The sequence below is a fragment of the Rhinatrema bivittatum genome, chromosome 6 (genome assembly GCF_901001135.1).
Source record: "Rhinatrema bivittatum chromosome 6, aRhiBiv1.1, whole genome shotgun sequence".
NCBI classification, from domain to species: Eukaryota; Metazoa; Chordata; class Amphibia; order Gymnophiona; family Rhinatrematidae; genus Rhinatrema; species Rhinatrema bivittatum.
This window is the reverse complement of record NC_042620.1, coordinates 71,215,092-71,237,505: the sequence shown is the minus strand read 5'-3', so window position 1 is coordinate 71,237,505 and position 22,414 is coordinate 71,215,092. Positions and strand designations below refer to the sequence as shown.

General features: G+C 47.2%; 1 protein-coding gene across 10 annotated transcripts in view; it reads left to right on the top strand.

Annotated features, from left to right (window-relative positions):
• ORC4 (origin recognition complex subunit 4) overlaps nucleotides 1–22,414 on the top strand; it is a 179,691-nt gene that overhangs the window by 20,746 nt on the left and 136,531 nt on the right. For 7 of the 10 annotated variants that reach the window (XM_029605426.1, XM_029605429.1, XM_029605424.1 and 4 more), the window contains one exon: nucleotides 15,827–15,917. The exons of the other annotated variants lie outside the window; for them this stretch is intronic. In XM_029605426.1, coding sequence (XP_029461286.1) covers nucleotides 15,827–15,917 — 91 coding nt within the window. The remainder of the gene's footprint in view (nucleotides 1–15,826; nucleotides 15,918–22,414) is intronic. 10 annotated transcript variants of the gene reach the window in all.

The following is a 22,414-nucleotide window of genomic DNA, read 5'->3' as shown; positions in this document are numbered from 1 at the left end:
CACACGAGACTGCACATGCGACAACTGCAATGGGGCCTCAAGCACCAGTGGTGCCAGAACAAACAACCTTTATCCAAAAGGGTACAAATTACCACAACGATGAAGTTAGACATTCAATGGTGGCTCTCCCAATCCAATCTCTCTATAAGTTCCCCATTCAGGACACCTCTTTATCAAACGATACGATACCACAGATGCCTCCCGAAAAGGCTGGTGAGCAAACCTATCCAACCTAAAGACTCAAGGTTTATGGTCCCCCAAGGAATTGAAACTACACATAAATCTACTCTAACTTCGGGCGATCTGGAAAGCACTCCAAACCTTTTCCACTCAAGTAGTAGGAAAACGACTCATGATTTATACGGACAACCAAGTCGCCATGTTCTATATAAACAAGGAAAGTGTGTCCAGTTCATGGACTCTCTGCCAGGAAGCCCTTTGCATACTTCACTGGGCAGAGGTGATGAACATCCCTCTCTGAGCGACCTACTTGCCAGGTCTAGAGAACACCACAGCGGACCACCTCAGTAGAATTTTCCTTTCACACAAATGGATGCTCAGTCTGGAGGTAGCGGCAAATATCTTTCACAAGTGGTGCTACCCCACACTTGACCTCTTTGCAATAGAGGATAATAGACAGGTTCTCCCTTTTGTTCCATTTATCCCAGCAAACTTCGATACGCTCAGAATGCGTTTCTCATTCCATGGACAGCGGGGCTTCTATACGCTTACCCTCCCATTCCTCTTATTTACAAAACAATTCAAAAGCGTATTCAAGATGTAGCAGACATGATTCTAATAGCTCCAGTATGGCTGAGACAGCCTTGGTATACCTATCTCCTTCAGCTATCCGTAGCCTCCCCGATTCCTCTGGGAACCGACCCAGACGTACTGACGCAGGAAGGAGACTATCTCCACCCGATGCATCACTCCCTCTACCTATCGGTGTGGAGATTGAACGGCACATACTAAGTCACCTCACACTTCCGATTCCTAGAGAAGATGTACTTATTGCTTCCAGAAAGCCTTCCACAAGACTAAATAGGCAAATGGCAGCGTTATTCCCGTGGTGCACAAAATGAAAGCTTAACCCTTTCTCGTCAGAGGTGACAGATACTTCTCTACCCACACCACCTCTACTAGTCTGGCCTCGCCACTTCATCTGTTCGTGTCCATGTTAGTGCGATTGCCGCTTTCCATCACACTGACTAGGGGTTTCCAATTTCACACCACCCTCTAATCTCCGGATTCATATGTGGACTGCTACATCTACGACCACAAACACTGAAACCTCCTGTCCCCTGGGACTTAGCATCAACTGTTCCAGATAGATGTTTATCTCCGTTTGAAAACTTTGACACTTCACACCTCAAATATCTAATCTGGAAAACAGTATTCTTGGTAGCGGTTACATCAGCACAGAGAGTCAGCGAATTACAAGCCTTAGTTCACTACCCTCCATACCTCAAATTTTTCCATGATAAAGTAACCCTTTGACCTCATCCAACCTTCTTACCTAAGGTGGTATCTGCATTCCATTTGAATCAAACCATCACTCTGCCAATCTTCAAACCGAAGCCACATCTGCACGACAGAGACCACCAATTGCATTCACTAGATTGCAAACGGGCTGTAGCTTACTATAAAACGAGAACAGACTGACTAGATCTTCTCTGCTCTTCCTTTCCCTTAATCCCAATACTCCGGGACAACCAGTTTCAAAAAGAAAAATATCCAATTAGTTGTCCCAATGCATCCAATTTTGTTACACCAAATGTTCCCTGAAGTTGGATACTAAACCTCAAGTGCATCAAATTAGAGCCACGGCCGCATCGGTGGCACACCTCAAAGTACCATTACTAGACATATTTGCAAGGCAGCAACGTGGTCCTCCTTATACACATTCACGTTGCACTACTGCCTACAACAGTCAACCGCAGATGCTGCACTTGGTTCAGCAGTCTTGACAAACATCCAACAATAACGGTCTACCATCATAGGGATGGATGTCCTGAACTTTCCCACAAATGCTAGTAGGACACCATAGCTTGGGACTCCCATACAGCATGGCTAAATCAGCCTGCTATCAATGGGAAAAAGCAAGTTTGCTTACTGTAAATGGTGTTTCCATAGATAGCAGATGATTTAGCCATGCATTCTCACCCTCCTCCCTAGATAGTCAAAAAAACAAAAAACAGTTGCTACTTCATTCTATCTTAGATACAAAGAGACTGAGGAGGAGCTGGCTGATTCGCGCGGGAACACAGCTGCACAGAGTTCAAGCTCTGTGACTCGCTGAGGGACACTCTACCTACGAGGGTCGCGACGCACTCCCATACAGCATGGCTAAATCATCTGCTATCTACGGAATCACCGTTTACGGTAAGCAAACTTGCTTTTTCATTATCATTCCATTTCAGTATTCTAAAAGTTTTAACTGAATCAGCAGTTATGTGGAGGGCTTCCTGGTCAACTAAGTGTATTTTGTCTATATAATGTATCCTATTGCTCTTTATAGCGTTATCTTTCAGAATTTTTTTTTGGGGGGGGGGGAGGGGGACTGGAAATGGTTAAACTAGCCATAATGTTAGATCATTTTATCATTTTATGCAAGAAGGTCGGTATATAAAAATAAATAAATCGTGATTCTAAAGCCTTGTTCAAATCCAGCAGTTGTCTGTGAGGGTGCTTTATTTGACTGATCACTTTTGATAACGAAAACCTAGGTATGTGTGGTTTGGATTTCATTTCCACTTGTGATGTGGGAAAAGCTTGTACAGCTTTCTGGCATTTATTCCTTTCACACATCTACAGGTCTTATTTAAAATGCCTTTTTCCCATTCTATACCTATAGAAAGCATCTTTATTGAATAAAGCCTTATATCTATTGAATGCGGTTATATATAGTGTTTGCATAGTCTAGTTTAATTTCTGTGGGCATTTACAGCATTTTCTAATGCTTGTGTTGTGAAATGGTAAACATTTGCTTTGCTTTTTCCACTTGAATTGAAAAACTCGCTGTCTGCCCTGGAGGGACTGGGCTTGAGCTATACTATAAAGTAAAATGCATGGATCAAATTGAAAGCCGAAGAAGACTGCTACGAAAACAGTTTATTGATATAAGCAGATATTTAAGAAAATGGATACTAGAATATTTTGTTAAAGCAGAAAGTCTCATAAATTGCAAAGCATAAAAATATTTTGCGCACTTAACATCTAGTACAGTTATCAAGGGCTATAGTTAATCCTGTAAAACTCACAGCAAACCATTTGCAGCAAAAATATTTAACAATTGGTGTTTCCTAGCTGCAATAAAATTCAAATTTGCCACAAATAAGAAGACAGAAAAATTTCAGTTCAATTAACTAGGACCTATGACCTATGATACGCGTGTCAGAGGTGACACGCCGAGACGTTTTGGCTGACACGCGCAGCGTTTCAAGGACTATCAAGATTTATTTTTTTTTTTTTATCGGCTGCGCCGAGCCTTTCCTTTTTCAGCTGCGCCGACCCTTTAAAATTTTGTTTTTTTTTTTAGTATCCCCCTACCCTCCGGACCTCTCCACCAATGCCCCCGGGCGCAGGGAGGCTCATGCGGCGCAGCGATGAGACTCAAGACAAAGATCGCATTTAAACGTGCTGATGCTACTCCTCCTTCCTGTGCGGCCCCGGAAGTAAACATTGCCGGAGCTGCGTAGGCAGGAAGGAGCAGAAGCATCAGCGCGTGCAGAAGAGGAGCAGCATTTGCGTTTACGGGCCGCCGCGAATTCCAAGTCGCAGCGGCCCGAGAAGAGGAAGAGGCCCGGTAGCAGGGCCGCTGCGGCCCGAGAAGATCAGGGCCGCTGCAGAGCCCATCCTGCGGCGACCCGCCAAGAGGAGGCCCAGAGGTGAGAGAGAGGCTGAGGGTCTGTAGAGTGTGTGTGTTTGAGATGAGCTTGAGAGACTGTGTGTGGGAGTGAAGATCTGAATGTTTGCAGAGACAGCATGTGAGAGCCTCTGTGTGTTTGTGAGAGAGCATGTGCCAGTGAGAGCCTGTGTGTATGAATGATTGTATGAGAAAGAGAGCATGTGCCAGTGAGAGCCTGTGTGTGATGCATATAGGGAAAAATAACCCATGCTATAATTACACAATGTTGGGTTCCATATTAGGTGCTACAACCCAAGAAAGAGATCATAAGAACATAAGAAATTGCCATGCTGGGACAGACCAAGGGTCCATCAAGCCCAGCATCCTGTTTCCAACAGAGGCCAAAAACCAGGCCACAAGAACCTGGCAATTACCCAAACATTAAGAAGAACCCATGCTATTGATGCAATTAATAGCAGGGGCTATTCCCTAAGTATAATTCATTAATAGCCATTAATGGACTTCTGCTCCAAGAACTTATCCAAACCTTTTTTGAACCCAGCTACACTAACTGCCCTAACTACCTTCTCTGGCAACAAATTCCAGAGCTTTATTGTGCGTTGAGTGTGAGAGAATTTTCTCCGATTAGTCTTAAATGTGTTACTTGCTAACTTCATGGAATGCCCCCTAGTCCTTCTATTATTCGAAAGTGTAAATAACCGAGTCACATCTACTCATTCAAGACCTCTCATGATCTTAAAGACCTCTATCATATCCCCCCTCAGCCGTCTCTTCTCCAAGCTGAACAGCCCTAACCTCTTCAGCCTTTCCTCATAGGGGAGCTGTTCCATCCCCCTTATCATTTTGGTTGCCCTTCCCTGTACCTTCTCCATCGCAACTATATCTTTTTTGAGATGCGGCGACCAGAATTGTACACAGTATTCAAGGTACGGTCTCACCATGGAGCGATACAGAGGCATTATGACATTTTCTGTTCTATTAACCATTCCCTTCCTAATAATTCCTAACATTCTATTTGCTTTTTTGACTGCTGCAGCACACTGAGCCGATGATTTCAAAGTATTATCCACTATGATGCCTAGATCTTTTTCCTGGGTGGTAGCTCCTAATATGGAACCTAACATCGTGTAACTACAGCAAGGGTTATTTTTCCCTATGTGCAACACCTTGCACTTGTCCACATTAAATTTCATCTGCCATTTGGATGCCCAATCTTCCAGTCTTGCAAGGTCCTCCTGTAATGTATCACAGTCTGCCTGTGATTTAACTACTCTGAATAATTTTGTATCATTCGCAAATTTGATAACCTCACTCGTTGTATTCCTTTCCAGCTCATTTATATATATATATTGAAAAGCACCGGTCCCAATACAGATCCCTGAGGTACTCCACTGTTTACCCTTTTCCACTGAGAATATTGACCATTTAATCCTACTCTCTGTTTCCTGTCTTTTAACCAGTTTGTAATCCACGAAAGGACATCGCCTCCTATCCCATGACTTTTTAGTTTTCGTAGAAGCCTCTCATGAGGGACTTTGTCAAACGCCTTCTGAAAATCCAAATATACTACATCTACCGGTTCACCTTTATCCACATGTTTATTAACCCCTTCAAAAAAATGAAGCAGATTTGTTAGGCAAGACTTCCCTTGGGTAAATCCATGTTGACTGTGTCCCATTAAATCATGTCTTTCTATATGCTCTACAATTTTGATCTTGAGAATAGTTTCCACTATTTTTCCCGGCACTGAAGTCAGGCTCACTGGTCTATAATTACCCGGATCGCCCCTGGAGCCTTTTTTAAATATTGGGGTTACATTGGCCACCCTCCAGTCTACGTGTCATAGTGGATAACACATTGAAATCGTCGGTACATTGTGCTGCGGCAGTCAATCGTCAGTACATTGTGCTGCGGCAGTCAAAAAAGCAAACAATGTTGGGAATTAGAATAGGAATGGTGAATAAAACGGAAAATGTCATAATGCCTCTGTATCGCTCCATGGTGAGACCGCACCTTGAATACTGTGTACAATTCTGGACATGGAACATAACCCACTGTCTGGAATGATCCATGGTATTACAGGAACGAAAATTAGCAGGTAAGGAATAATTTTCTTATGTGAATTGGTTATTTACTCTTTCGGATAATAGACTAGCGGGCGCTCCATGAAGTTAGCATGGGGCACATTTAAAACTAATCGGAGAAAGTTCTTTTTTTACTCAACGCACAATTAAACTCTGGAATTTGTTGCCAGAGGATGTGGTTAGTGCAATTAGTATAGCTGTGTTTAAAAAAGGATTGGATAAGTTCTTGGAGGAGAAGTCCATTACCTGCTATTAAGTTCACTTAGAGAATAGCCACTGCCATTAGCAATGGTAACATGGAATAGACTTAGTTTTTGGGTACTTGCCAGGTTCTTATGGCCTGGATTGGCCACTGTTGGAAACAGGATGCTGGGCTTGATGGACCCTTGATCTGACCCAGTATGGCAATTTCTTATGTTCTTATGATATCACAATGCGTATGTTTCTGCTACTCTACATGGGCAGAAACCCTTATCAGCAATCCAGGGGTTCATCAGGTTAGTGTTGGCCACTTCTGTGGCCCACCTTCACAATGTACCATTGCTGGACATTTGCAAAACTGCTACGTGGTCATTGTTGGATACCTTCATGTTACATTATTGTTTCTACCAACAAGTGTCTTCGGATGCAGCCCTGGGCAGGGCAGTTCTTCTCTCACTTTCCAAGTTATGAGGCTGAAAGCAGCCAGCAACTCAACTCGTACATAAACTGGAAGTGAGTAAGTACAGAAACAGAGCAATATGGGAGCCTTAGTAACACCAAACAGTTTAGTACTAGCTAATGGAATAATTTTGTGGGATATAAGATCTATTAAATAAAATTTCAGTACAGTAAAGCACAGGTATGTGAAACATTATCAGTTAACTGTTGCAAATCATAGGCCCTACATATAAAATAGGGAGGTAAATACCTAGATAGGTGTGAATGAAAGCTTTTGGTACTTGAACCCAGCCCTATTGTGCTGACAGCCCAAAGGAGCGGAAGGAACCTGTCTGACCACCTTCCTAACTACTCCCCCTAAAAGAAAAAAAATACTTTGCACTACTGAGAACTCTTGACATCAGTAGTTTAAGGTTTTAGTCATTCACAGGTAAGTTGTCATGAAGGTATGATGTGTGTGTTGGGTGATCTTTACATGGCACTGAAGTTCTTCCAGCCTGATTCCTGACACTCATAATCAAGCCTTCTGTCAGTGAGAAATGATTTGACACTATAATTGTTTTTTTTCTCTCTTTCTTTTTCTTTCCTCTTCATCTTGACCTTCCTCTTGTGTGTTGTAAGACTTGGGTGTCATGAAGATAATTTTTAGTTTGATCCCCATAGAAGAAATATGAGTATTTTCCCCGAGTATGTATTTTGGTTGTATATGTGAAAAACTTTAGGTTTATTAAGTTAAAATTATATACTAGCGATGAACCTTTTCTCAGATTTCTTTCTGCTGTTTAGGTCAGCTAGCAAATGATTATACTTCTGTGCCAGATCTGCATTGAAGTTCATCTGAAACATTGTAGTGTGAATATCACCACATGTACACAAGGTTTTAGTATTTATGAAAAATTATTGAACATCTGTTGGTACACATTGTTATATATTTCAGAAGGTTGGAAGTAATGGTGGCTGTTGGACAATTGTATTAATTCTTCTTCCATCTTAATTCTCTTTGAATAACAGTCCACTTCGACAAGCATTGCCTTCCTATCATTAACAACATGAGGTGGGCGACACCTTATAGACTAAAATCAAATAAATCAAGGCATGAGCTTTTGAGGACAGAGAAGACACTGAATTAAGCAGGGCAGGGTATGAAAAGTGTTAACTCAATTGTCAGTAAGCTGGAATATAATGCTAAGTGTGAAAAGACAGAATGATCTGAGAATGATTAAGTTCATAGTTACAATGTACCATGAAGCCATTGTCTCTGTTCACACCTATAGTGATGGTGGGTTTTTTTTTTTGTGTGTGTTTTTGTTTTTTTAAGATGAGTTCCAATTCAGTTTCACACTAGTGTTCATTTGAAGTTCCTTTTTAAGAGTATGGCAACCTTAAGATCACATAGAGAATGTCCTGGAAGGTTGAAATGCTCTCCTCCTGGTTTCTGAATGTTGCCATTTCCAATTGCAGATTTATGTCCATTTATTCTTTTCCTTAGATCAGCAGTTCTCAACCGGTGTGTCGCGACACACCAGTGTGTCGCCAAGCACCAGCTGGTGTGTCGCGTGCTCCTGGTCTCTCCCGCTGCTCTTTCTTCCCTGCTGCCGTTGCCGCCGGGCTATCAGCACGTTCAAGCCCAGTGGGAACGGCAGCAGTGCTAAAAGAAGCTGTGGCACCCGCAGCTGGCCTTTTCTTCTTCCCGCGCCTGCATTCCCCCCCCCCCCCCCCCCCAGACTCGGAACAGGAAGTGATACGCGGTGCGCGGGAAGAAAGAGCCGTGCTGCGTGATAAAGTAGCAGCGGCCCCCGAGCAATCGAAGCAGCCGGTAATCGAGAAAGGAGACAGCAGCATGAGCCTCCCGCGGTCGATGGAATTCTTCCTTCTTGGCCTGCAGGGGCTGGAGGAGGAGGCTGCTGCAGCTACCATTTGTGCTGGGGGGGGGGGGGGGAGAGAGAGAGAGAGAAAAGCAGCCAGCCAGTGTGTAAGTGAGAGAATGTGTGTGTGATTGAGAGCCTGTGTGTAAGTGAGAGAATGTATTTGATCGAGAGCATGTGTGTGATTGAGAGAAATTGGTCAGAGAGCTGATGTATGTGTATATGTGAGAGACAATGAAAGTGACTGCTCAAGGAGATGCCTGATGTGTATGTGAGAGTGTGAGACAGTCAGGGATGTGACTGGTTTGTGTGAGAGAGAGAAAAAGCATTGAAGTGAGAAATCTGGGTATGTGAGAAAGCATGGGAGTAAGAAGCTTGGAGTTGTGGGGGTGTATGTGAAAGAAAGCATGGGAGTAAGAAGCTTGGAGTTGTGGGGGTGTATGTGAAAGAAAGCATGGGAGTGAGAAGCCTGTGTGTGTGTGTATGTATGAGAGAGAGACTGGTTGGTAAGGTGACGGTGTGACTGTGTATGTGAATGTCAGAGAGAGAGAATTTGATTAAGGGAATGAGAAGCCTGTGCACATGGAGAGCAAGCATGGAAATGAGAGAGAGACATGTGTGTGTGTAACAGAGAGAAAGTGATTATGGAAATGAGAAGCCTGTGCATGTGAAGTGAGCATGGGAGTGAGAACCTGGGTGTGTGTGACACATCATGGGAGGGAGAATCCTGTATATGTAAGTCAGAACATGGAAGTGAGAAGCCTGTGTGTGTGTGTGTGTGTGTATGCATGAGAGAGATCAGGTGACTGGTGTGTGTGTGTGTGTGTGTGTGTGTGAGAGAGAGAAAGTGATTATGGGAATGAGAAGCCTGTGCATGTGAAGAGTGAGCATGGGAGTGAGAAAGCTGGGAGTGTGTGAGATACAGCATGGGAGTAAGAAGCCTGTATATCTGAAAGAGAACATGGGAGTGGGAAGCCTGTGTGTGTGTATGCATGAGAGAGATCAGGTGACTGGTGTGTGTGTGTTTGTGTATGTGTGTGAGAGAAAGAAAGTGATTATGGGAATGAGAAGCCTGTGCATGTGGAGAGAACAAGCATGGGAGTGAGAGACTGGTGAGTGTGTGTGAGAGAGAAAGTGATTATGAGAGTGAGAAGCCCATATATGTAAGTGGAACACGGGAGTGGGAAGCCTGTGTGTGTGTATGGCATGAGAGAAACTGTTCAGGAAGGTGACTGGTGTGTTTGTCAAAGACTGTTTGGGAGATGATTGGTGTTTGAAAGACAGAAACTGATCATGGGGGCATGACTGGTATGGTGTGTGTGTGTGAGAGAGAGACATGGGCCCTAAGGAAGAGGACCATGAGTATAGAGCTTAGCCACTACTGCTGCTTCTGGTGTGTGCTACAGCCTACATGGAAGAGGAGTAGGAGAGCTGCTGGAGGGGGTAAGTAAAGGTGGCTTTTTAAGTTTATTTTTCTTGATTGCCATTTTAATTATTTAATATTATGTGATGTCTGCTTTTTTTGAAATATTTTATTGGTGTTTGAAGAATTTTTAATAGTTTTTATGAGTTTTTAATTGTTGGATGTTATTCTGTTCATAGTAGTTGTGAAACATTTATTCTGCTTATTAGTATAGTTTTATAATTATTTCTATGTGGGGATCTATAGCTGCTTGCTAGTTCTGTTTTCCTAATAAGAGGTGTATTGGTTTTTAGGGCCTGATTTAATATTTGTAGTGTTGCCTTTTCATAGATAGGGTTGCTCCTGTTTGTCTGTTACCGAGATGAGATATTTTACTAGCATGTAAGCGTTTGTATCAGTCTTATTTGTTGTGTTTTCTCAAGAGGACATGCATTGGTGGTAAACTGCTGTCTTTTCATAAGTTAGGGCTATTGAGCCTGGAAGTAAAAGGAGTTTGAGTTGCTGTTACTGAGATGACACCAGAACCAGAATATCTTTTTTGTAGGGTGAGTTGTATGGGGAATGTCATAATTCTGCTTTACATCCATTATTGTGGGTCAGGGGGGTTCCTGTGGATGCAAACTGTACTTTTACATCTAGCCCTGTGACAATCATGGGTCAGTGTGTCACGCATGTGAGAACATCTGTCAGGTGTGTCCCGACAGAAAAAAGGTTGAGAACCACAGCCTTAGATATTGACCTGTTGGTCCTTTGTAGACATTGTTTCCACATCCTGCCAACCTAATTCAGTGCCTTCTTTGTTCTGTATCCTCTTCTTTCCTAGCGTGTAGCCAGTTGGACTCAGAACAAGTGGGTATAGTGTGCTCGTGCTAGCAGTTGGAGACGGATCTGACGTCAGCACGTGTACATATACCCCCACAGGAAGTGAAGCAACTCAGTAATTTCCGTCTCCAAAGCAGTTTGGAGCACCTGCACGCTCGCTGATCGTGTTTTCCAATACTAAGTCTGGCATGTACCCCCTGGACCCGGAAATCAAGGATATGCTGGCGTGCCCTAAGGTGGACGCCTTGGTTAGCGCTGTGGTCAAGCGCACTACCATTCCAGTGGAGGGGGGGCGGCCCTCAAGGAGGCTCATGACAGACTCCTGGACGCCATCCTGAAACAAACCTTTGAGGTGGCAGCTCTGTGTCTGCGAATCTCAACCTGCTGCACAGTGGTAACTCGTTCCTGTTTGTCACAGGTCAGGAACAATGCTCCGGCAGCGGACATGGAGTCAGTTCTCTCGTTCCTTACGGATGCCGCCTCCGACCTAGTCCGTACGACAGCCAAGGGGGTCTCATCCTCAGTAGCAGCCAGGAGGCAGCTCTGGATACGGAATTGGTCAGCCGATGCCCCTTCTAAGACACGTCTCACTAGAATGCCGTTCAAGGGTTCTCTTCTGTTCGGCAGCGACTTAGATAAACTGGCCAGCACATGGGGCGCCTCTCCAGTACCTCGACTGCCGGAAGACAGGTCCAGGAGGAACCAGCGCATCTTTCCGAGGCCCTCCAGAGGTAGAAGCTCCCAACGCTTCACTCCCTATCAGAGTCGCTACCAGGCGCCTCGTCCTCAGGCCAGGAACCAGTCCTTTTGAACCAAGCAGCGCAAGAGGGGAGCCGGCTCGGGTTCAGGTCCCGGCCGCGCCTCACAATGAGAATCAGCCGATCCATCCGGGGGACGGAGCCATAGGGGGCAGGTTAACCCTCTTCTACCCCAGATGGGTCGAGATTACGTCGGACCAGTGGGTCCTCGACATCATCTGAGAGGGCTATTATCTGGACTTCCATCACACCCCTCCGGACAGGTTTGTGGAGTCTCCGTGTCCAATCCACAAGAAGGCGGCATTAGAAGTTACCCTGGCGAGGCTCCTGTCCTTGAAAGCCATAATCCCAGTACCTGCATGGGAAATGGATTCTGGGCACTATTCCATTTATTTCATGGTACCCAAGAAAGAGGACACTTTCCGGCCCGTATTAGACCTCAAGTCAGTCAACCGATACTTAAGGGTCCCGAGGTTTCGCATGGAAACTCTGCGCTCAGTCAAGACCGCAGTACAGCCAGGGGAGTTCCTCACAGCCTTAGACTTGTCAGAAGCCTACCTGCATATCCCGATCCATCAGGATCATCAGTGCTACCTACGCTTCAAGGTTCTGGGACGACACTTCCAATTCCGGGCTTTGCCCTTCGGGTTAGCCACAGCGCCGCGGACCTTCACCAAGGTGATCGTAGTGGTAGCAGCGGCGCTCAGATGGGAAGGAATCCTTGTCCATCCCTACCTAGACGATTGGCTGATCAGGGCGAAATCCCGAGAGGAGAGCCATCGGGCAACCAACAGAGTGATCTCCCTGCTGGAAAGCCTCGGATGGGTAGTCAACCTAAACAAGAGCTGCCTACAGCCTTCCCAATCACTGGAATACCTGGGAGTCCAGTTCGACACCCAGGCAGACAAAGTCAGCCTCACCACCAAGAGAAGGTTAAAACTCCAGACGCGTCTACGGTCCTTGATGGGAGCCAGCCAGCCCATAGCTTGGGATTATCTGCAGGTTCTCGGTCTCATGGCATCCACCCTGGAAGTGGTACTCTGGGCGTGGGCCCATATGAGACCACTACAACGCTCCCTTCTCTCTCGATGGAGCCCACGCTTCCGGAATTACTCCGTGCATCTACCTCTACCAGCCAGAGTGCGGACCCAGCTACGGTGGTGGTTGCAGTCCAACCACACGAGCAGGGGGTCGAAGATGTCCTCCCCCACATGGTCTCTGCTCACCACAGATGCCAGCCTGAGCGGATGGAATCTGTGGCAACTGCGAAGAGCTCACCGCCCAAGGGCAATGGAACAGAGAAGAGTCGGGGTGGAACATCAACCGTCTAGAGGCACGGGCAATCCGGTTAGCCTGCCTGCGATTTGCTCACAGACTGCGGAACAGAGCAGTCAGAGTGATGTCCGACAACGCCACCGCGGTGGCATACATCAACCAACAGGGCGGAACCAGAAGCCAACAGGTGTCCCTAGAGGTAGCCCCGCTGATGGCTTGGGCAGAGGCGAATCTCCAGGACATCTCCACCGTCCACATTGCCGTAAGGGACAACACCGTGGCAGACTTCCTCAGCAGGGAAAGCCTAAACCCGGGAGAATGGCAGCTGTCCCCCACAGCCTTCCAGATGATTGTGGATCAGTGGGGGACTCCGGACATGGACCTACTAGCGGACAGGTCCAATGCTCAAGTACCCAGATACTTCAGCCGCAAGCGAGATCCGTTCTCTCACGGGATCGACACCCTGGTTCAGCCATGGCCTCCAGGGACCCTGCTATACGCCTTTCCTCCGTGGCCCCTGCTGGGCGCCCTTATACACAAGATTCAGAGGCACAGAGGCCTAATTCTTCTAGTGGCACCAGACTGGCCAAGAAGACCCTGGTACGCGGACATGAGAAGACTGCTGACAGGGGAGCCCCTTCCCCTGCTTCTTCAAGGTCCCATCCTCCACGAGGATCCGGCTCAATTCTCTCTTACAGTCTGGCCATTGAGAGGGCTAAACTGAAGAAGAGAGGTTACTCGGAGCCGGTGATAGACACACTCCTCCGAGCTCGCAAGTTTTCCACATCCCTCACCTACATAAGGATCTGGAGAGTATTTGAAGCCTGGTGCGACACTCATGGCACCAATCCACATGCGACTACTATCCCTATTGTTTTGGATTTCCTGCAGGATGGGCTTCAGAAGGGTCTCTCCCTAAGCTCCATCAAGGTTCAGGTGGCTGCGCTGTCTTGCTACGGTCCCAGGAGGGAGGGCAAGACCATTGCCACGCACCCAGATGTGTCCCGCTTCCTGAAAGGAGTCAAGCACATTCGTCCGCCACTGAAGTGGCCAGTGCCCCTGTGGAACCTCAACCTCATTTTGGATTTCCTCGCGGGATCCACCTTCAGACCCCTTCGGGGCCTGTCTCTCCGTTCGCTAACTTTGAAGATGGTGTTCCTGCTGGCAGTGGGTTCAGCATGCCGCATCTCAGAGCTACAAGCGCTGTCCTGCCGTGATCCCTTTCTCAGGCTCACTCCAGAGGCTATCCATCTTCGCACGGTTCCCTCTTTCTTACCTAAAGTAGTCTCACAATTTCACCTCAACCAAAATCATATCCTTGCCAACCACGGCGGGTTTGAAGGAATCAGAAGAAGGGCATTTGCTACGCCATCTCGACATCGGCAGATTGCTGCCCAGATACCTGGAAGAGACAGAAGCAGTACGAAAGATGGACCATCTGTTCGTCCTTCACAGCGGGAAGAAGCAAGGGGAAGCGGCCTCTCGGCCGACCATCGCCCACTGGATGAAAGAAGTTATCAGAGCGGTCTACGTAGAGGCCGGGAAGTCTCCACCTCTGCAGGTCAAGGCTCATTCTACCAGAGCGCAGGCGGCCTCTTGGGCAGAATCTAGGTTGCTGTCGCCCGCGGAGATATGTAAGGCGGCGACATGGTCCTCCCTCCATACCTTTTCCAGATTTTACCGTTTGGATGTCCAGGCCAGGGAGGACACAGCATTTGCGAGGGCAGTCCTATGCGGTCCTCAGGCAGCCTCCCGCCCAGTTCGGGAGTAGCTTTTGTACATCCCACTTGTTCTGAGTCCATCTGGCTACACGCTAGGAAATGTTGAGATTACTTTCCTGATAATCTCCTTTTCCTTAGTGTAGACAGATGGACTCAGCATCCCGCCCGGCTGCCGGTATACAGGGGTTTCACCGATTCAAGGTAAGCCTTATCACTTCTTACATGAGTGCGTCCACTCTACCAGGTGTCAACGCCTTCCGGTTGGGAGCGCTGGCGGTCTCCAGCTACTATCAATCGGTCAGGGGAATCCTGTTTCACTAATTAATTGATCGGTCAGTCAGTACACATATATCCATAACAGCTTTTGCAAGGAAGATTACTGAGTGGCTTCACTTCCTGTGGGGGTATATGTACCCGTGCTGATGTCGGATCCGTCTCCAACTGCTAGCACGAGCACACTATACCCACTTGTTCTGAGTTCATCTGTCTACACTAAGGAAAAGGAGATTATCAGGTAAGTAATCTCAACATTTCCCCTCCCCATTTCCATATATATTGCCCACTGCCTGTACTGCACTTCATGCATCTGACAAAGGTAAACCCTGTCTTCAAAAGCTAATGCCTTGTTAAATTGGTTAGTCTAAAGGTGCCACCTGCCTCATATCAGTTTTGCTACACAAGACTAACACAGCTATCCCTCTGTAGATCTTCCTATCATTCAGGCCAATACAGTAAAGTGTGCAGGGAAAATGGGTGCTCAGTGAGCGCCCATTTTCCTAACGCGTGCCCAACCACCTCACCTGGGCACGTGATACCATATTTAAATGAGGGGTCATAAAATTAAGCGTCCATTTTCCTAACCTGACCCGCCGGCACATTTTTAAAAAACATTTTCACCTTTTGGTTGCTCCGACTTAATAGTGCCACAATTTTAAGTTGGAGGATGTACAGAAAAGCAGTATTTTCTGTTTTCTTCTGTACACTTTTTCAGGCTGCTTAGAAGTTAATGCCTGCATGAGTGTAAAATGTGCCAATCAGCCACATGCTTTTTTTTTTTTTTTTTTTTACTGTATTCCAGGCGAATGACTAATAGCCTCATCGACATGCATTTGCATGTGAAGAGCACTATTAGTTTTGGGGGGGGGGGGGGGTAACGATGCTTGTTTTGGACATGCTAAACCCCTTATTGTATTGGGGGTTGTGAATGTGCGTCCATTTGGGTTAAACAGTGCGCTTAGCTGAGCGCACTTTACAATATCAGCATGATTAATTAAACACATTGCTGGGCAGACTGAGTGAGCCTTACTGGTTTTTACCTGCCATCATTTACTATGTTGTGTTATATTTCAGGCATCTCATTGAGCTACTGAAACGTACAGCTGTCCATGGGGAGAGTAATTCTGCATTAATTATTGGCCCCAGAGGATCTGGAAAGAGTATGGTAAAAACCTCTTGATTAGCATTTTCTTATTAAATGTGGCTTGTTTTTTGTTTTGATTTTTATTTATTTAATGTGCTTTAGGGTTACAATTTTTTTTTTTTTTTTATAGTTGCCCCTAGAAAATATAACACCTCCTTGGGGTAACTGCCTGAATTGCAACATTTTGTCCTTTTGTTGCCAGAGAATTATTACCTTTCCCTGTATCTCCAATGCATGACCCATCATATGATGCCGTCCTGGCACCAGTCAATAACGTCAGCACGTCCAGCACACTCAGCATGTTTGCCAGCACATCAGTGTCTTCAAACGAGGTCAGCACGTTCAGCCAGGGCTGTTTAAGAACGTGTGCCACAGAGTACAAAGCAGCGGTATCCTCCAGTGGTTCTAGTGAATTAAGATGCCTGGCGAGTTTTTGCCTCTCTTCCCATTGGAAATATAATGGTTAATTAGTGCAAGCACCTTTTTAAACCCTTTCTTCTTTTATTTTCTTTTATATTTTCTGCATTGAAATGCCAGCATCTTTGTAAATTCTCCTGTGAAGCCCTTCCAGAATTCTCACTGTGGAAGCCTGTCCTCCAGCCAGTCTGTCTCCTGTGAAAATGTTTCTGTGAAAGCCTGTCTCTCGCCTGTGAAATGTTTTTTGAAAAGCAAAGTCCATGGAGATGGAGGCTCTCCTATTCTAAGAAACCTAAGACTAGAACAATCAAAGTCAAATTAGCAATCATAAAGCACTCTGAATCAGATGGGACATCAACTAAAATCACTAGAGCATTAGTTACTACAGTAGCTCTGGGGATTTCTATCTTAAGACAACATGAATTCAAGAACATATGAAGGGTTCTGCTCCTATGCAGTTAACAGCGATGAAAATGCAACATTTTGACCCTGTCACTCAGGCTGAAAGACTACTAAATTGCTACAGATCTGCCCATAACCTTAGCCTGTAAACTGCACTCCTCTTATACATATATATTCCCTCATTTGAATCAACGAATCAAAATTACACATGCTCAGTATGAAACTGCCAATCAACATTCACCCTCCCTATCTCTGAGAACATATCACTAACACGTTCCTGACTCAATCCAAAAATACATAAGAATAGAAACACTAACTATAAAAGTACTCCCCATTCTATCTTCTGGTTTAAACCATTTGGATTCACCAAACTAAAGCAAAAGATCCACCTTTGTTCGATCCTTATTAGGTGACAGGATGAGTTCCCTCTGCATGGATGCAATTGTGCTTGCTGTAAAGTAGAAAAAAAAGTTAATCTGAATGATCATATTCAGACTTCATCCAAAATTGTACTAAAGGAGCCTCAAATCGTTTATTCCTCAGATTGCTGCAGTGTTAAATTATCCATGTTTTTAGTAAGCAACTAGTCTTCCCAACATAAATAAAAGCACATGGACATATTATAATATATATATATATATATATATATATATATATATATATATATATATATATATATATATATAACATTACTGGATAATCATGTAGTGGATGACAATCTAAATTTCTGAAGAGCTTTTGGATGTTCAAACTCAATGTGAGAGTGCACACACTGTACTTCCCCACAGAGTTGATGTCCTCTACTTTCTCCAAAACTCTTTATCAGGAATGGATAAAAAAAATCAGTTCATCTCTCAAAATTCCCCCCCCCCCCTACCCCCCATAAGCAAAAGGAGGAAGTTTAGCAAACACACTGAATGCTCTGAATAGGGGCCAACAAGATTTAATCACTCATCACGTTGTGTGTCGTCAAGTGTGTGATAGAATCCAAACCACCCTATCTAGAGTCACCACAGGTTTCTTTTTTCATAAGAAATCATGATCATGAAACTGTGCTCTCTTACAAGCTCTTTTAATCACTCTGCACAAGTTCCTTCTTTCCAAGAAGTAAGCACGTGTTTTTGCCACTAGTTTTTTAAAATCATTGAGCAATGAACAAACTTGGTGCAGCCAAAAAAAATTGGCTGACAGATATCCTCTTTCATACTTTGAGGATGACAATTGTCAAAATGCAGCAACAAATTAAAATTGGTCGCCTTTCTATGTAGAGTCGTTTCAAACAGACAAATTTGTGATGCACATATCTGAAAAAGCAACTCGAAGAATCTGCTGTGGGTTAGTATTTGCTTTTAAGGTAGGGGTTTGTATAAGATTTTTTTTTTTATGAATGCAGTGTGTTCGTTATTGAGTCTGGCTCTTTGGAAAAACTGCAGCAATTTTTGGCAAATATTGGGTTGTATTTTTTTACGTGAGTGGATTAAATTATTGTTTGGGAGGGGGAGGAGTTATATATGGCCTCCTATGAGCTGTGTTTATTTCAGTGGGGTTCCACAATCTCTTTTGATAGTGCTGGTGCAGGCGATAAAGGAGGAGGGTCCCAGATTTACAATGAGAGGTTGGTAACTTTGTTCATGGGATGTTTTTTTGGCTAATGGGTGTATAATCTTTTGATCTTGTCCCTGTATTTGTTTTTTAGTTCCCTTGAAGCAGCCTTTTATTTGAGGCGAAATACAGGCCCTTGTTGGAAGTACATTCAAGACACTTTGGGGCAGATTTTCAAAGGGTTACGCGCGTAAATCCAGGAGGATTTATGCATGGGGGGGGGGTTACGTGCGCCGGGCCTATTTTCAAAAGGCCTGGCGGCGTGTGTAAAGCCCCGGGGGCTTGAAAAATGGGCGTGGTGGGGCTTGGCCAGAGGCCTCTGCAAGGCTGCTGGGCCGGGAGATCGTGCGCCGGCAGTCGGCCGGCTTGCACAAGTAACTTGTAAAATAAAGGTAAGAGGTTGTTTTTTTGTTTTGTTTTGGGGGGGGGGGTTTCGAGCTCGGGGCAGGACAGGTAGGGGAAGGGAAGAAAAGGTGGGGGAGGAGAAAGGAAAGTTCCCTCTGAGGCCGCTCCGATTTCGGCCTCGAAGGGAAGGGGGAAAACCAGCTGGTCTTCCCAAGGGCTCTGCGCGCGCAAGGTGCACTAGTATGCACCCCCTTGCGAGCACCGACCCCTGATTTTATAACGTGCACGGCTGCACGTGCATGTTATAAAATCAGGCGTACATTTGTGCGTGCCGGGTTGCGCGCACAAATGTACACTGCACACGTATGATTTGAAATTTGCCCTTTCCTGTCGTGTAGCAGATGGACTCAAGACAAGTGGGTATAGTGTGCTCGTGCTAGCAGTTGGAGACGGATCTGACGTCAGCACGGGTACATATACCCCCACAGGAAGTGAAGCAACTCAGTAATTTCAGTCTCCAAAGCAGTTTGGAGCTACCTCACGCTCGCTGAACGTGTTTCCAAATTCTAAACTTCTACAAAAAAAAAAATTCTCAACTTGCTGAAGACAAGCCCTGCACTCCTGCGGGATACCATTCGGTTCCTCCCCCAGTTGAGTTTCCCGAGCTGACTTCCGTGGTCCCTCAGAGGTGAGAGCCTCGGTCCGGTGGCCGGGTCGCGGCAGGGACCTAGCCCTCGAGCGAGGAGGGCTCGGGCCATGGCATAGAGGCAGCCTCGGTCCCGGCGTGGACTTGGCCCCCGAGCGAGAAGGGCTCGGGCGTGGACTAGAGGCAGCAGGTGCACTTCCTAGAGCGGCAGTGAAGGTACTTCCCCTCTCCCCCCGCAGCCAGAGACCCCCCGGGTTCCAGCCGGGAAGCACCGAAGACAAGGTAAGGTGCACATCTTTTCTGTGGTCTCCGAGGAAGTGTGGACTAGCTGGGCCTGCTTGCGAGGCAGCACGCCGAAGAAATTGCCATGTTTCTTGGTATTCGCATACTGCGATAAGCGCCCGTTGCTCCCGCTGCCATACGCTTTTCTCATAGGCGCATATTGCTTAGGCGCATATTGCTTAGGCGCACATTTCTAAGACGCCCGCTTAGGGGCGCACATTGCTTAGGCGCCCGCTCATAGGCGCACGTTTCTAAGACACCCACTCGGGGGCGCACATTGCTTAGGCGCCCGCTCATAGGCGCATGTTTATAAGACGGCCGTACATAGGCGCACATTGCTTAGGCACCCGCTCATAGGCGCACGTTTCTAAGACGCCCGCTCATAGGCGCACGTTTCTAAGACGCCCGCGCATAGGCGCATGTTTATACGACGCCCGCTCATAGGCGCATAGTCCGGTTGGGTGGTAATAACGGCAGACATGGAGCAGCAGGCATCCACGGAGCCGGCTTCTCCGGGCTCGGACATGCGAACTCTAAGTCTCTGCTCGGCATGTAACCTCAGAGCCACCCAGAGCGAGGACTCCCTATGTGCCCAATGTGAGGAGGCCATGGGAGCACTGGGCCAGAGCAGGTCCCAGCCCGGCGGTTCCTCGGGGAACACTCCAGACTTAGAAGCAGCGGCGAGCATCCAGGGACATCGAAAGGCCTGGTGCCCCTAAGTCCAGATCTGGCCTCCTTTTCCTGGGTGGAGTTCTTCCAGGGACTTCACACCTTTGTTCAGATGCAGTCTGCCCCTCCAGTGGGTCCTTCCGTTCCGGTGGACCCGGGCCCTGGATCCTCGAAACCTCTGCTCCGCCACTCCCCGCCCGGCAGCCCTGGCCTGGGGGATCCAACTTGTTCCGGGGAGGGAAAAGAATTCCCCGAGGAGGGTGAACTTCCCTCGGGGATGGCTCCATATCGGACCATGAGACGCTTCTTTCAAAAGGAACATCTTCCAGGCTTGGTGTCACAATGCTTTCAGAACTGGCCATTCCGGCCCAAAGCGCCCAGGGGGACCCGAAGATGAACCCTCTCCTGGAGCGTCTGCGCCAGATGGCCCACCATTTTCCTTTCTTACAGGCAGCACAGCAGCTGATTGAATTAGAGTGGGAAGCGCCGGAGGCCTCTTTCCAAGGGGGTCGGGCCCTGTCGGGCATATACCCTCTGGACCCGACATCTAAGGAGCTTCTGGCGTGCCCCAAAGTAGATGCCATCGTTAGCGCCATTGTGAAGCGCACCACCATTCCGGTTGAGGGGGGAGGGGCCCTCAAGGATGCCCATGTCCGACGCATGGACACCATTTTGAAGCAGGCGTTTGAGGTGGCAGCTATGTCCTTGCAACTTGCTGCACCGTGGTTACATGTTCCTGTTTGTCACAGGCCTAAACTAACACCCCTGGGGAAGACATGGAGTCCGCTCTCGCATATCTCATTGACGCAGCCTCCGACCTCGTCCGTACGGCTGCCAAAGGAGTGTCCTTCTCGGTGGCGGCCCGGAGGCAGCTATGGCTATGCAATTGGGCGTCCAATGCTTCCTCCAAGTCCCGCCTCACGAGAATGCCCTTTAAGGGTTCCCTACTGTTCGGCAGCAACCTCGAACAATTGGCTAGGACATGGGGTACCTCTCCATTACCCCGTCTCCCAGAAGACAGGTCTAGGAGGAGCCAGTGCACCTTTTCAAGGCCACCTAGAGGTGGCAGCTCTCAGCGCTTCCATCCTTACAGGACCCGCTACCAAGCACCCCGTCCTCCGGCCAGGAATCAGCCCTTTCGGGCTAAGCACAAGAGGAGACCCGGCCCGGGTTCTGGCCCCGGCCGGACGCCGCAATGACAATCAGCCGACCCATCCGCGGGTAGCGGCCATAGGGGGCAGGCTAACCCTCTTCTACCACAGGTGGGTCGAGATCACCTCGGATCAATGGGTCCTTACCATCATCCGAGAAGGATATTACCTGGATTTTCTTCGGCTTCCGCCAGCCAAGTTTGTGGAATCTCCCTGCTCACCTCTCAAGCAGACGGCATTGGAAGAGACCTTACGGAGGCTCCTGGCCCTAAGAGCCATAGTCCCAGTCCCTGCAGGGGAAACAAGTTCTGGGCATTATTCCATTTATTTCATAGTGCCCAAGAAAGGGGGCATTTTCCGCCCAGTCCTGGACCTGAAGTCCGTCAACCGACACCTCCGGGTCCCCAGCTTTCGCATGGAAACTCTGCGATCCGTCAAGAATGCAGTACGACCAGGGGAGTTTCTCACCTCCCTGGATCTGTCTGAAGCCTATCTACATATCCCAATTCATCAGGACCACCAGCACTATTTACGCTTCAAAGTCCTCAATCAGCACTTCCAGTTCCGAGCCCTACCCTTCGGGTTGGCCACTGCGCCATGGATCTTTACCAAGGTAATCGTAGTAGTGGCAGCAGCCCTCAGGAAGGAAGGAATTCTCGTCCATCCCTATCTGGACGATTGGCTGATCAGAGCAAAGTCGCAGGAGGAGAGCCGCCAGGCAACCGGCAGGGTTATAGCCCTCCTGGAAAGCCTGGGTTGGGTAGTCAAGTTAAGCAAGAGTTCCCTACAGCCGTCGCAGTCGCTGGAATATCTCTGAGCCCTATTCGATACCCAGGCGGACACGGTCAGCTTGATCTCCAAGAGGATATTAAAGCTTCAGAATTGTCTGCAGGTCCTGCTGCGCACCTTCCGGTCCACAGCTCGGGATTACCTGCAAGTCCTCGGCCTCATGGCATCCACTCTGGAAGTGGTCCCATGGGCACGGGCTCATATGAGACCTTTGC